At 43.7% G+C, this 15,502-nt stretch overlaps 1 protein-coding gene across 4 annotated transcripts in view; it reads right to left on the bottom strand.

The window, feature by feature from the left end:
• PCNX2 (pecanex 2) overlaps window positions 1–15,502 on the bottom strand; it is a 302,926-nt gene that overhangs the window by 226,623 nt on the left and 60,801 nt on the right. For all 4 annotated transcript variants that reach the window (XM_040464986.1, XM_040464985.1, XM_040464988.1 and 1 more), the window contains exons 9-10: window positions 14,314–14,449; window positions 1,302–1,447 (exon numbers count right to left, since the gene is read on the bottom strand). In XM_040464986.1, coding sequence (XP_040320920.1) covers window positions 1,302–1,447; window positions 14,314–14,449 — 282 coding nt within the window. The remainder of the gene's footprint in view (window positions 1–1,301; window positions 1,448–14,313; window positions 14,450–15,502) is intronic.

Raw genomic sequence — 15,502 nt, 5'->3', positions numbered from 1 at the left:
TTTCAGCAATTCCTTTTAAACAGAAAAAAAAATTAATATTTCAAAAAAACCCCTAAAAACTAACTCATCTAACAGGATGTGTTATTTTGGATGATTCCAGTTACGTTTGAAACGTTCATCGTAAGTGTGTGCCTCTGGGGTGACGTAGTGTTGTTAGAAAAACCATTATAACTCCATTCCCTGACTTGTGGGTCCTGAAATTTACTGTTGTAATTTTGCACGACTATAGTTTTTTAGTAAGACATTACTATAACAATCAGTCACTGAGGGACCAACCATAGGATGGCAGGCAATCAGCTTTCCCGCTGCCCCCACTGGCTGGCATTTAACTGTGAAACTCCACATTTGCTGATGACAGTGTCAGTAAAGGCATCTTGAATCTTCTTTTCTTTTTTAAATGTTTCTTTATTTTTGAGAGAGAAAGAGAGAGTAAAGGAGCAGCAGAGAGAGAGGATCCGAGGCGGGCTCTGCACTGACAGCAGAGAGCCTGATGCAGGGCTCAAACTCACAAACCGTGAGATGGTGACCTGAGCCAAAGTCAGACGCTTAACTGACTGAGCCTCCCAGGTGCCTCAAGCCATCTTCAATTTTCAAACCAACACTCCCATCAGAACTGCACAGCCCCTGAAGATGAAAATCCCGTCCTTTGTATATCGTGAGGTCGGGGGCAGGGATGGACGTGGGAAGTTCCCAACCTGGCCCCGTCTCCACCGTGCTTTAACTAACTGGACCTTCTCCCTCCCTCTTCTCCCTCCCCGCCCGGCGACTGCATCTCCAACCCTGTGTTTCATCTTGGCAAACAATGGAAAGAAGAGACGAGAAAGAATAAAGGGTTTAAAGGAGAGATTAATGTTCCAATTAGTGTATCTCAGACAAGAGTGAGAAGTAGCCTCAGCCGTTGAGGAGAAAAGCTAGAAATCACAGGGCTCCATCTGTCCTCCTCTCCCCCTGCCCGCATCCAGTCAGCCAGGCCCCACACTACCCATGAACCCCAAGCCCTCCCACAAAAATGTGGCAAACCGTGAATAGGCCAACACATAATACTGTCCCCAGAGCCAACCTTAAATCTGAACCGTGTTCCCCCAATTCTCTAATCTCCTACTGTAATTGCTAAATTACAATTTCTCCAGTGGTCAAGATCTCACGGCTTCGCCTTTGGGTTTGCAGCACAAAAGGCATCCATCTTGAAAATGTTCCAGAGAACCTTAGCAAGTGGCAATTTCTTTTTTATAAGCATGTGAGTGCCCTGTTATGCCCCCATTGTGTCTTTTCTCCGTACGTTCGCATGCTCGGTGGCTTACCGATCAAGTAACGCCAACAAGGTAAGTCGATCATACCAGACTTTAATCCACTTGCCAGGGAAAATGATAAACTTGTAAAACTGCTCTCGGTTAAATTTTCCTTGTGTTGAAGAACACGACGAGTCTTCCAGATCCTGGCTCAGATGCTTTTACACACCAAAAGAAACGACAGAGAAAGGGTTTCATACGGACATGTTATTGTCATAAACGTACCTCATAATAAAACAGTATAGAAAGCAGATGTTCAAATTCTGAAATGTAAACCAACATATTTCATTAAAAAGGGTACTCTAAGAGAAAGATAATGATCAACAAAAAGGGTCTTTCTTACCGACACGCTTCCATTCCGTTATAACGTTCCATTAAATTGATGCTACTCCCATCAAAACGCTGATGTTAATTAAGGCCAAGAAACTGCCATGAAAATAGTTCTCATAAAAGATCAGAATTCAACTAAACATCTTAAATGGCTTCATTTTTTAAAGATATGTTATTTGATGCAACATCGGAATAAATATTTAAATTTCACTAAGAGTAAAAAAATTTTCATTGCCAATTTTGTAGGTCATTGGGGAGGCCTGATACAAGAAAAAACAGAAATATCTATAGAAAAAATCTAAACCAATAAAATAGAGACAGAGGAAAATTTAATTCCAGATTCAAAACGTTTTAAGCCCAGATTCATGTCTGGTTGGCTCTAATCTTGTGGAGAAGAATTTAATTCTGAAAAGAAAATTCCTCTTCATTGATTCGTCTAACATACTTAATGAGTAACTCTTCTGAGCCCGGCACAAGGTTGGGAATAGGAAAATAAAAAAGAATACGGTGGACTCAGTCTGTGGCATCCTATTGCCTGTAAGAAAACCCCTCTCAGACCTTCAACTGTCTCACAGACTCAAAACCAGATGCTGAATGCATGCCAGGGCCCGACATGGGACTAAATCCCAGACACCGTGAGATCATGACCTGACACAAAATCAAGAGTCAGATGCTTAGCCAACTGAGCCACCCAGGTGCCCCTAGGGTACCATGCTTTTTAAACATGAATAGTTTCATTCAATATTGAATCAATGCAAATACATATCTTTTAAATGTATGTAGAGTATTAAAAAAAACCCACGAACCCCAATTCAGTGAATAGCTGTGTGGCTATCACCCAGTATAACAAAAAGGGCATTACCGCTAGCATAGAAGTTCCCTGGGGGCCACACCGTGGACACCTCTCCTTCCCTATTCCTTCAGGGATCATCACTGTCCTGAGTTTTGTGTTTATCATTCCTTTTGTTTTCTTCTGTTTTACTCTGCTTGTTACATCCACAACTTCTATACTGTTTATGTTTTTGAACCTCGTGGATATGAAACCACAGCCTACGTATGCTTCTGCAACTTGCCTCTGTTCCCCTCCATTCCACATTATGTTCCTGAGCCTGATCCATGCTGTTTTACAGCTGTGGCATCTATTTTCACAGTTGAATAATATTGCATTATACGGACATGCCATAATTTACTTATCTGCTTTACTGTTGGATATTTAGGGTCTTTTTTTTTTTTTCAAAAAAAAAAATTTTTTTTTTACTATTACACTGCTACGAACATTTTTGGAAATGTCTCCTGGTACATATGTGCAAGGATTTCTTTAGAACAGACACCTAACATACACTTAGGAATGGAATTGCTAAGAATGCAAATGTTCAGCTGTACCACACGTTCAGCTTTACTAGGAAGCAAATGGACGCTTCCAGAAAGCGCACAAATGCAATTACTGGATATGGAAATGTTCAATTTACTAGAAAACACCTTGGAAAAATAAGATTTCTAAAGTGATTCTATCAGTCTGTACTCCCACTAAGAGCAGACAAACATCGTGTCGCTCCCCATCCTCACCAACATTTGATAGCATCAGGTACTTTTTAGTTGTTGCTAATCTGGCATATAAAATATTTCAAATTTATTCTAATTTGCATTTCCCTCATTATCAATGAAGTTGAGCATCTTCGTCCACTTTTAGTTTTTGGCTGCTTGTTTGTCTTTTAGTAGCTTCTATGTGTCTATGTGTGCGTGTGTGTGTATATATGCATATATGTACCCATATGGTCAAGACCTTAATCATGTGTGTTACAGATATTTTCCCAGTTTATGGCTTGTCTTTTCACTTTCCTTATGGTGTTACTGGTAAACAGGTGTTCTTAATTTAAGTGAAATCTCATTTATCCATTTTTTCCTGTACAGTACAAAAGTTTTGCACTTTTGGTACCTTGTTCATCAAATCCCTTTCTACCCAGAGTCGTAAGGGTATTTGATTATATAATTGTACTTAAAATTATATACTTTTGGCTTTCACATTTAAGTTATGCATCTGCCAGGGGTTTCTGTACATGATATGAGATAAGGGTCTGTTTTCTTTCCCATAAAGAACACTATTGTCACAGCGCCATTTACTAAAATGTTTGTCCCTTCCTCACCAGTTTGCCAAGGCACTAATGCCTATATCTGTGGGTTATCTTAAACTTTAAATTTTAAATTATATTTGCTTTGTTGCTCTTCCCTTCATCTCCTCTGGAACTCTGACAAGGAGAACAGTAAACCTTCTTGTCCTGACCTCCATGCTTCTTTCCTTTTTTTTTTTTTTTTTAATAAATTTTTTTTTAATGTTCATTTATTTAGAGAGAGAGAGAGAAGGAGAGAACAGGGAAGGGGCAGAGAGAAAGGGAGAGAGGGAAGGAATCCCAAGCAGGCTCTGCACAGTCAGCGCAGAGCCAGACATGGAGCTCGAACCCACGAATGGTAAGATCGTGACCTGAGTTGAAATCAAGAGTCAGATGCTTAACCGACTGAGCCACCCAGATGCCCCTGACCTCCACGCTTCTTAACCTTCTTTCCTATTTACCTCTTCATCTCTCGGTGCTACACGTATATAATTGTTTCAAATCTTACGTGTCAAATCTCCCATTAAATCCCTTAAAGTTTTATTTTTATTATATATGGGTCATTTCTAGTATCTGGTGCTTTTTCAGATCTGTTTGGTCATTAGGCAGCCTTTTGCTTCTGACATTTGCAATCCCTTCTTTTATTTCTTTTATACACGTGAAACATTCTTAATCCATATTCTGAATCTGATCATTACAACTTCTAAATCCACTGAGAGTCTGTTTCTGCTTTCTGTTGACTTTGCTGGCTCTTATTCATGGTCTCATGTTTTCTAATATGTTTTATAACTTTTCACTTAATCGTATTTTCCTTGGATCTTTATTTGAATGAATTCCTTGACAGCAATATTAAAGCTGTGTTCTTCAGGATTAAAATTCGCCTTTGTTTCTGCTAGGCACGAGAATGCAATGCCAAGCTGGCACCATCTTAACATAAACTCTTTGTGTGAGGTGTTTGGATCAGCCATGTGATCCAGGATGAATACGGGCTGCAAACCCACACCTAAGTTTGAGGCAGGCAGTTTTCTATGCAGTCCCCTTAGTGGGGATGGTGTTGACAGAGTGTGTTTAGTTAGTCCTAAGAGTAGGATGTGGCTTCTTGGAGTCCCAGATTAAGTGGAGAGGCTCCTGTTAGACTTGCCACATCGTGCTGTTTGCCATTCTCTGTGCAGAGGCCATTAAAGACAAAGCCCCCATCGATCTCCTTTGCTGTTGGCCATTGCTTTTCAGGAAGCCTTTTCTGGACGCCCCAGTTCCCTGTAGATCTTCTATTTCTAGCCTGTTTTTGTTTTTGTTTTTTTGCAATTGTGCTTAAAAAAAAAAAAAAAGCAACAACACAGAATTTACCATCTTAACCATTTGTAAGCATACCATTCAGTAGTATTAACGATATCCGTATTGTTATACAACAGATCTCTAGAACTCTTCCATCCTCACAAACTGAAACTCCATCTCCATTAAATACTGACTCCCCGTTCTGCGCCCAGCCCGATAACCACCTTCCTGCTTTCTGTCTATGTTTTTGACTACTGCAGGTACCGCCAGTAAGTGGAATCATACAGTATTTGTCCTTTTGTGATTGGCTTATTTCATTTAGCATAATGTCCTCAAGGTTCATCTATGTTGTAGCCTGTGTCAGACTTCCTCCCTCTTTAAGGTTGAATATTCCATTGTAAGGATGTACCACATTTTGTTTATGCGTTCATCTGTCGATGGACACTTGGGTCGCTTCCACCCCCTGGCTATTGGTAAGAACGCTGCTATGAGCATGGGCGTGGAAATATCTGTTTGAGTCCCTGCTTTAATTCTTTTGGATATATACCCAGAAGTGAAAGCGCTAGCTCATTCTAATCTGTACTTTTATTTGTTTGCTTTGGCTCTGTATTCTTCCAAACAGGATTTAAGATAGGCTGTAATTTCCTGTAGGCTGACTCCCATAAGACACAGGAGACTGGTAAGAAGGGCCGAGACCAGGAAAGGGATGAGGACAGTAAAGAAGACAGCCTTGGAGGGGGAGCTGCTATTGAAAGGTCGCACACATTTCTCCTTGAGTTATAAAGCAGAAGGTTATACTTGGGCCGATTTTTTTTCCTAATTCAGTGAAAGTCACTGGTGTCAAAGTGCCTGGCACGCATATGGGCAGTGCACCTGCTTCACTGGAGCCCACAGCAGAGCTCTCCGAGGAGGCCAATTTTACCACCTCTTTGTTCCCAGATGCTAATTCACTGACTCAGCTATGGAACATGAAGTTATTCAGATCATAAAATATTAATTCAAAAAGCCCTGCCAGGGACAGCTGGTCCATCATGAAGGCAGTATACAGGGTGGCCGCATACAGGACGGACTGGCTGTACTATTACAGGAAAGTGGAGACTGTAGGTGCTGCTTGTGTCTGGGATCCTATTCCAACATGAGAGAGAGCTTAGTGGAAACTGCCTGGTGTCATGTCAGCAGGAAGAGCTTCTTCTGTTGATGACAATGGATTTGTGCTTTACAGTAAACCTCCCCCAACAAAGGCATCCTTTTCCTTTATGCTCCACGGACAAAAAATTCCAGTAAGAAATACGTGCACAGGGTTACCACAGTTTACTGTTTTGTGGTCTGGGAATTCACGTACAATGGGGAAACAGGTCAAGGGCAAGCAGCAGCACAGAGGATAGCATTTTTCTGAATTATAAGAAAAATACTGTCCTTAAGTTGGGGTTCAATATTATATACGCTTTGCTGTTAGGGAAGGTCAGTATAAAAGAAATCACATGACGATTATGTCTACCTTTTGCAGAAGTTATTAAAGATTCTGGCATATTGTGCTATTCATTGCTGCTTAAATAAAAATCCTTGTTTAAAAGAACCTCAGAATTTAATGCAAAGAAAAAATGATTTGGCTTCTATGTTAGTTTGCTAGGGTGGCTATAACAAAGTGCCACAGACTGGGTGGCTGAAACAACGGAGATGTTCTGAAGGCTGGAAGTCTGTGATCGAGGATTGGTTTCTCCTGAGGCCTTTCTCCTTTGCTTATTAATGGCCGTCTTCTCTCTGTGTCTTTACATGGTCTTTCCTCCAAGTGTAGCTGCATCCTGATCCTCTCTGCTTAGAAGGATACTGCCTGGGGCACCTGGGTGGCTCAGTCAGTTAAGCATCAGGCTCTTGACTTTGCCTCAGGTCATGATCTCAGGGTTCGTGGTTTGAGTCCCACACTGGACTCTGGGCTGTCAGTACACAGCCTGCTTGGGATTCTCTCGCTCTCTCTCTCTGCACCCCCCGCCCCACCCCCCGCCCCCGTCAACTTGTGTGCTCTCTCTCAAAATAAATAAATAAACTTAAAAAAAATGGATACCAGCCATATTGGATTAGGGCTTGACCCTAATGACCTCTTTTTAACTTAATGACTTCTTTAAATAGCCTATCTCCCCAAACAGTCATGTTCTGAGGTACAAATCAGCCCATAACAACTTCCTTTATGAGAAACTAAGCTTCGTGGAATTTCATTTTTTGCCTTAGATACCAAGGAACCTCAGAGCTAAACACTTCAGTGGATTATAGCAATTATTCTCAGCCTGTTTTCTGGTACAAATTTCAAATTCAAATTTCTCTCATCATTTCAATCATTCATTTATTCTCTCATCCAACAAATACTTATTGTACGGATTACAGAGGCTGGATCCTATATGTAATACATGCTGAGAATTCAAAGGATAACAAGACAGAGTGGCTAGCTTAAAGGGGTTAAACAACTCCCCAGGGAGCAGACAAGCAAACCAGCCATGAGAACATGGTGACACACGCAAGTAGAAACGTCTCTATGTCTAGATACTTAGAAAAAGAGCGAGAAGTGAGGCATGGGAGGGTGTAAGATGGGTAACGCTGGAGAGAGTATGGAGTGAGGGGGTCTAGGGCAGAGCTCCCGGACAGCATCAGCAATGACGGGACTGGTTGGGGTAGGACTCACAGTGGACATGGAGAAGACGTTCCATGTCTCTGACTTATGTGAAGGCACAGACGCACTGGCCAAAATGCTATTTCTGGCTCTGATTCATTAATTAAGCCTTGCCAAAGAACCACCACGTCACATTTCCCGGGAGATCAGGCACGCAAGGTTTATTCTCCTATTTCAAAAAAGAAATTATCACAAATAGTTTGATAAGGGCATAAGTTGAACACAAGCCCTTTTGAAGAAGCAAGGTAAGTGCACTGCTCACCCTCCCCATATGGATCTGTATTTAAGTCAAGGCTCCCTTCATGAGTCTGAATTATCAAGAGCAACTTAAGTGATGATTAGCACATTCAGCTTAAGAAGGTAGGCAAGTATGTATATAATACATTCCAGAAATACTTTTTGGTAATATTAAAATATTTAAGAATGTAAAGGTCTACCCCTCTCCCCCAAGACACCTGAAAAGTTCTACTGTTCAAATAATTTCATCTTCTGGGGCACCTGAACGGCTCAGCTTGGTTAAGCATCTGACACTTAATTTCAGCTCAGGTCATGATTTCATGGTTTGTGGGACTGGGCCCCACCTCAGGCCCTGTGCCAACAAAACAGAACCTGCTTGGGATTCTCTCTCTCTCCTTCTCTCTGCCCCTCTCCCAGTCTCTCCCTCTCTCCCCCTCTCACTCTCTCTTTCTCAAAATAAGTAAATAAATAACTTAAAACAATGGCACCTTCAAGAGTTCCATATAATTATTAAGAATTTTGATGATGTTAATCATTGCCACTGATTATATGGCATAATTTTGCCATATATTATCTCTAATCGTCAAAACCTTATAAGAAATTCTCCACATAGGTGTTATTATCCCTATTTAAAATGTGAGAAACTGAGGCTCTGAGAGGTCAGATCACTTCCCCCAACATCCTACTCTAGGAAGAGGACCGTGAGAGGCAAAAGCCTGGTTTCTTTCTGCAATCTCACTTAGGGGAACCCAGGTGAATCCATAGCTCAGGCAGAGCTCACTTGGTAAGGTGAAAGCCATCTGCACAGCAAAACGCTTCAAGAGACGACACGTCTGAGTCCAATCGTGAAGAAACGAATTAAAAACACCAATTTGAAGAGGAAGCCATCGGAAAAGGGACACTGACAAAAATAATTAAGATGGGTAATAACGGATGTCAAATAATTTTTTATTTAAAGGAATTTTAGAGTCAGATTTATGACCTCGAGCATGAACTGTGCTTAATAAAAGCTAAAATATAAATGAGGGCGTGTTACGTGGAGGAGAGTAAGTGACCGGGTCTACATGTCGATGTCAGAACAGACACAGGTGAATTTAAACCGGAGGCCTCCTCTGAAGGGTGGAAGTGTCGTGACAGCTCCTGAAGGTGGTGGAGGAATGAAGAAGATCCACAGGAAGTTAGTCCTGTGTGACACCAAGTGCCCTTCCTAAGAGCCGCCACACCCAGAGCTGGGAAGCGGAAAGGGACTCTGGTGGCACAGGTGGGCTTACCAGAAATCGTGGCAGAGGCTGCTGGGGAGGGGGTGGGCAGAACTCGAAATCCCAGTAGTGACCAAGGGACAAGGGAAAGGAGTGCTGGGCTGGGAGGGGTGCAGTCAACACCCCAAATACCAGGACCTTCTGCACTGGTTTCCACCTATGGCAAATCCAAGGTTAAATATTACCTAACCTCCAAGGTGTCCTCCAAAGATAATGTGATCCCAAATGTGAGATGTACTGAGGTACCAAACGTGTGCCCTGCACATACCTAGTGTTCCTAATCTGCTGATGGAATGCTGGTTAAATCTAGATATGAACAACACTTCGAGGGACAAAAAAGTATAAAACACACACGGGATACTATTATAACAGTGGCTCTATTTAGCAGCCAAAATTCCAGGAATCATAACGAATCATGTATATTCTTACATTTGAAAAAAAAATAAACTTCTGAACATGATACATGAGGAGTATGCAAATATTCATCTCTTAAGTCAAAATACACTTTCAAATAAATGAATATGTAAGCTGATCGGTGACTATGTTAAGGTATTATAATTGGTGTCTCATCCGTCTCATCTGCTAGGAAATGTCAATATTCTTGTAGACAGGATTGTTTATAAAATATTATATATAGCACTTCATGCAAATTAGACATCTAGGAATATGTTTTTACCTTTTGGAGATGTTTTAAATTTTAAAAAATAGCAATTCAAGAGCACATCATTGTGGGGAAAAAATACAAGTGGTATACAGGGTAAAAGGTGAAAGTTTCCATTTTCATTAATCCTTTAATGATAGCAAACTGTGATGGCAATGCTACATTTATGTTAACCTCGAGCGCCCGTCCCCCAGATCCAGTGCTGCAAGCATCTTTGCAATGCTCACTGATCAGTTTAGGACCAATGAAATACGGCTCTCATGCTACCCCTAGTAATAATAATGATGATGATGCCAATCCTATAGACTTCCACAAAGCCTCAGTTTACAGAGTACTCTCATATACAATACTAGCTCATTTTTTTAAAATTTTTTTTAACGTTTTATTCACTTTTGAGACAGAGAGAGAGAGAGCATGAACGGGGGGTGGGGGGTCAGAGAGAGAGGGAGACACAGAATCTGAAACAGGCTCCAAGCTCTGAGCGGTCAGCACAGAGCCTGACGCGGGGCTCAAACTCACGGACCGTGAGATCATGACCTGAGCCAAAGTCGGACGCTCAACCGACTGAGCCACCCAGGCGCCCCGATACTAGCTCATTTCTTAACGTGGGGCAGGGCGAACGGGTTTGAAGCCAGATCCAAGTGAAGATAAAAAGAAGCAGAAAATGCTATACTCCCAAGGATCTAACACTGTCTACCAGTGGCCTGGGCTTGCTCTCAACCAGCAGTGTAATAAAGATGTTTACACGCTGATGCCTCAAATACTTATGTAACGTTACGGAACAATGCAAAATTTTCAAGTCATGGTAACGCATCTATAGACTGTTCCCATGTGCTTAGAAATACATAATGGATAAACTGAAGCACAGAGAAGTACCAATTTACACCATGGATGCATGAGAGGCTGTGACTGAGAACACTCACAGCCCCTCAGCGCTAATCTAGAGCACAGAGGAGAGTTCACCAGCTCCCCGTGTGCCCCAAGCTTGGTCCTTCTCTTTGTGCTCAGGAGCTAAGCCCTGCAGCCAGAGTGATGGAACAGAACCCGTTCCCCTGGCCTGCCTCATACAGAAAGAAGCTGGCCAGTCCTGAGAACTCCCCTTGCAGGGCTACCTCATTCATTTTATTTGTGCCAGGGAAGAACTCCCGAGTCTTTTCTCTGGTGTGGGCCTAGCTCCTGGCCACCACTGGAGCCTGTAGAAAAGGTCCCTTGTTGGAATGAGAGGAATTTGCATAAGGTTGCGGGGGAGGGGGCTCCCAGTACACAAGTCGCTCTTGAGCACTGAGCAGCCAAGCCAGAAGGACAGAGGGAGGGCAGATGGGGCAAGGGAAGTCACTAAATAGTCTCATCTTCAGAGCCCTGTTTCCTGCTTATTCTTGCTGCACTTGTCTAAGCACAACTCCTCATGTCGTTGCCCCGATGCCTCTGAGCCAGGACCACGAGCACACCGGCTTTCCAGCCGAGCCTTTGTCCCGGCCATGTCTGCCCCACTTCAGCTTTTCCTCTGCATCGCAGCTGAGCTGTGACCTCACCAAGGAAGCCTCCCTAGTCTCCTGTGTCCTGGCCTGTGTCCGCAGCCCCTGAGCACGTCCTGACCATAACCTCTACCATGCATAGCTGAACCGGTTGACCAGTGTCTAAACTCCTCGAAGGCAGGGGCTGAGTCTTTTCGCCCCTGTGCACCTGCCCCTGGCACAGAGCTGATAGAGTGTAACCCTTCACTACATGTGTTTGGGAGAATGAGCAGGAAACAGACTTAATTTTTCATTTGTGGCCAAAACCTAATTGGTGACATCAATTAAATTTAGAAAACTAAGCAGAAGTGAAAAATCGTTTCTGATAGACCTTTGTAAATATTTCCTCAGCATCTAAATATGAGCCTGGATAGCAATCTCCATTTTTCCACTTCTCTACCTCCATATAGTAAAACTTTAAAGTTTTTACATTTTACTTAAAATGTTAAAAGTTAAAATGACTGAAGTTTGCCACTGAATTTGGTTAAGTAATTAACAATGGAACACTAAATATAATTCAGCTTTTTATACACTCATATACATAATCATGCCACTTAGAGAATTTTTTTTTTCAACGTTTATTTATCTTTGGGACAGAGAGAGACAGAGCATGAACGGGGGAGGGGCAGGGAGAGAGGGAGACACAGAATCGGAAACAGGCTCCAGGCTCTGAGCCATCAGCCCAGAGCCCGACGCGGGGCTCGAACTCACGGAGCGCGAGATCGTGACCTGGCTGAAGTCGGACGCTTAACCGACTGTGCCACCCAGGCGCCCCTAGAGAATTTTAAATGTAAAGAACAGTGTGACTCTTTCTGATTTATCTATGTAATAGTCAGTTATTTCCCAGTTTCTGCTCTTCCTGCGCTGTTTTTGAGATATCAAATCAGTGGGTTTGCATTTCTGATAATCCAAAGTTCCTAGTTTCCCTGGGGCTCCACTATCCATGCAACAAATGACATTCACTTCTTCCTAAACTATGTGGATTTTTTTTTTTAAGTTTATTTATTTTGAGAGCAAGAGCACTGGGTGGGGGACAGGTAGAAAGAGAGGGAGAGAGAGAATCCCAAGCAGGCTCCGCACTGCCAGTGTGGAGCTCGACGTGGGGCTCAAACCCATGAACCGTGAGATCGTGACCTGCGCTGAAACCAAGAGTCAGACGCTTAACCAATTGAGCCACCCAGGCGCCCCCATGTGGATGTTTTCATATAACTGTAACTCCCTCTCCTTGGAGATACAACACTGACATTCTAGAGGCAGGGCGCTGGAGCGTCCCCAGGTCTGTGTCAGGGAAAGCGGAAGTTTCTCAGAGAAAACACACATTCTGCGGGGCCCCCCCGACGTACTTTAGCTTGTGATGGAAACTAGTACTGGTAACTATGGGGGCTGAGCACAGAGCAGAGAGAATGCAACTGAAGCCCGGGCCCAGAGCTGGGGGCTCACGGCAGGGTCCGCAGACCCCAGTACCGCACCCTAACTGGGCAGGAGCCGCCATTCCCCATAGGTACCACCAGCACACCCGGTGACCAGGACGGGGCCAGGCATCTGAGCCATGAGCAGACGTGACTCTCACCTCCACCGGCCTCCTGGGGGCCAGGAAAACTCCTTCCTGTACCCAGAAGCCCTGGAAAGGAGGAGACGGAGGTGAGACTGAATACACAGAAGGGAAGAAATCCCTGAAGACTGAGGTTTTGAATTAGCTGAATGCTTGTTCCCACAGAAACTCCTTCAAGCCCGGAAGGGCTGATTCTTTCTCTTTTTTTTTTTTTTTTCATTTTATTTACTTATTTTGAGAGAGAGGGAGAGAGTGAACAGGGGACGGGCAAAGAGAGAGGGAGAGAGAGAGAATCCCAACCAGTATCCTTGCTGTCAGCACAGAGCCTGATGTGGGGCTTGAACTCCCGAACCGTGCGATCACAGCCTGAGCCAAAATCGAGAGTCGGTGTTTAACTGATTGAGCCACCCAGGCGCCTGGAAGGGCTCATTCTGCTTGCTTGGCACCTCTCAGTCCTCCCTACCCAGGCAGCAGGAATAAGGACTCCAGAGCAGTGTGTGGTCAGTGACAACATAACGTGACCTTTTGTTCCCCACACGCCTGACCGATTTCAACCCGCTGTGTTATCAAGCATCTTTTTGGAAAAATTTAGTTAAGCAATCAGGAAAACAAATACAAAACGGTCTTATTTTTTTCACGGGTGAGGTTGTCTACGAGACATCAAAACATTGCCAGGAAGGTCCACTAACTTGCCAGCAGCCTGTACCAATGGAAAGTCACTCTCCTTCAAGGTCTGGCCCGGGTGTCCCTTCTTCCTAAGGAGCCTTCGCCAGTCTCTCTGTCTGAAATGCCCTGCTTGAATCTGTAGCTCTCAGTTTACGTCCGGTGGTACGTCTTACGTCCCGTGTGATTTTTGCTGTGAAGTCTTTGCTCTGCCTCTCCCAGAGTCATACTCAAGGTGCACCAGATAAGCGAATGAACATTAGTAAGTTGTCCCTTGGTAAGATAACTGAAGGCTTCATCTTTTCAGCCCCTGGATGATAATGCCATTTGCTCTAAGAATAAAGTCTTTCTTCAAGTCAAGTTTCTCTTTAAGGATCTCTGAATGTTTAATAAGAGGCCGTCATAAATTAATAAAAATCCAGGTATTTTCCAACTATGGTGAGAAAAAGGCATCCTAACCAAGTAAGCCCTTGTGGGGTCTGTGCATCCTGGCAACCAAAGATCAAGGTACATGAATTTCTAATGCACTTGGAAGAGCATTAAGGCAATGGCAATTCTGTTAGTGTCAGCGAAGGATACCTGTTATTCAAATGGCTTTTTTTCCACGTTCGCTCAATAGACTACCATGCAGTGATATACCCACAACCTAGCAATGTAAAATTCAGGATAAGACCCGACTAATTCCATTAGGTAATCTGACCACGAAACAGGTTTCAAGATCCCTGCTTCTGGAACATTCGCAAACAGGGAGGCTGGAACGTACCCGCGGGGTTTCCGATTGGGTCCTCCGAGCCACCATTAGCAACAGCTGTTGTTGAAGCGCACTGACCGCAGGGTCCCCAGAAGAAGGATCCTGACTCTCAGAAGTCGTGGTACTGGAGGAGCTGATCTGTATGTCTCTGAGGAGGGGCAAAAGAAAAGCTCTGGTCACCTGGCAGTGTGGAAGTCATCTGTTATTATACCCGAACATGAGGACACCAGGGGTCCCCAGGGCAGGTAGCCGATAAGCCTTTACAACCTTTACAGATTTGCATACGCGGTTCAGGGTTGGGATTTTGTATATGCAATGCTCTCTTCGGGCAGAAGGGCAATCATCTTGCACACATGCAAATTACTCAGGCTGTCCAGATCTGCCGCGTGCCATGGGGTAGGTAGGTAGATGCCTGGTGTTCTAAGAGATGCCAACCTTAATTTTCTATGTATCCGATGGATGGGCAGGGGGTAGCAATAGTGTCTGCCTTCATATTTTGTGAAAACAGTGAGTGGCGGTCTGGATAATTCCAAAGACAGCAATCAGGAAGGAACACGGACAACCTGCCGTCTCTGCTACCTCCTCCAACCCCTAACACGCTCCGCATCCCCTCGCCTCCCACCCCCACCCAGAGCAAAGAAAGTGCGCGTCAGGTGCAAGAAATGCCTCCGTAATTGGAAAAGAGGACACTACTAGAATAGCCATAATCTACATTAAAGAGTCTTATCGTCTTTAATCACGTATGGGTTGACAAGACATAAATTTAAAGAAGTCCTTCGTAAATCTCAAGCCTGGCATCTTTCCTTTGGCTCAGAAAGCACAAACTGGGACGTGTTTTTCCATCTGCTTTTCTAGCAGGGTGCCGAAAACTGAGAGGACAATGCTGACTGCCCACCCCACAGTCATTTCTGATGGAATCCTGCTAACAGAGCTCCATTTATTCACTCATCCAAGACCATGGCTTCAGAAGAGAGACCGGGTCCCTCCCTAGCCCCAGGGGTAATATGCTGATCACTGAAACCCCATTCACCCCAGTCAGTGCCTTGCTTTGGGAAGGAAGAAGGAAGAACACATTCTATTTTTATACATATACTTTTTTTTTTTAAGTTTTTAAATTTATTAATTATTTTGAGAGAGAGATAAGGTGAAAGTACACAGGAAGGGCAGAGACAGGGAGAGGGAGAGAGAGAGAGAGAGAATC

This window comes from Herpailurus yagouaroundi, unplaced genomic scaffold (assembly GCF_014898765.1).
Source record: "Herpailurus yagouaroundi ecotype Mexico unplaced genomic scaffold, PumYag 530, whole genome shotgun sequence".
NCBI lineage: Eukaryota > Metazoa > Chordata > Mammalia > Carnivora > Felidae > Herpailurus > Herpailurus yagouaroundi.
The sequence above is the reverse complement of the archived record's forward strand: the minus strand, read 5'-3'. Positions and strand labels throughout refer to the sequence as shown.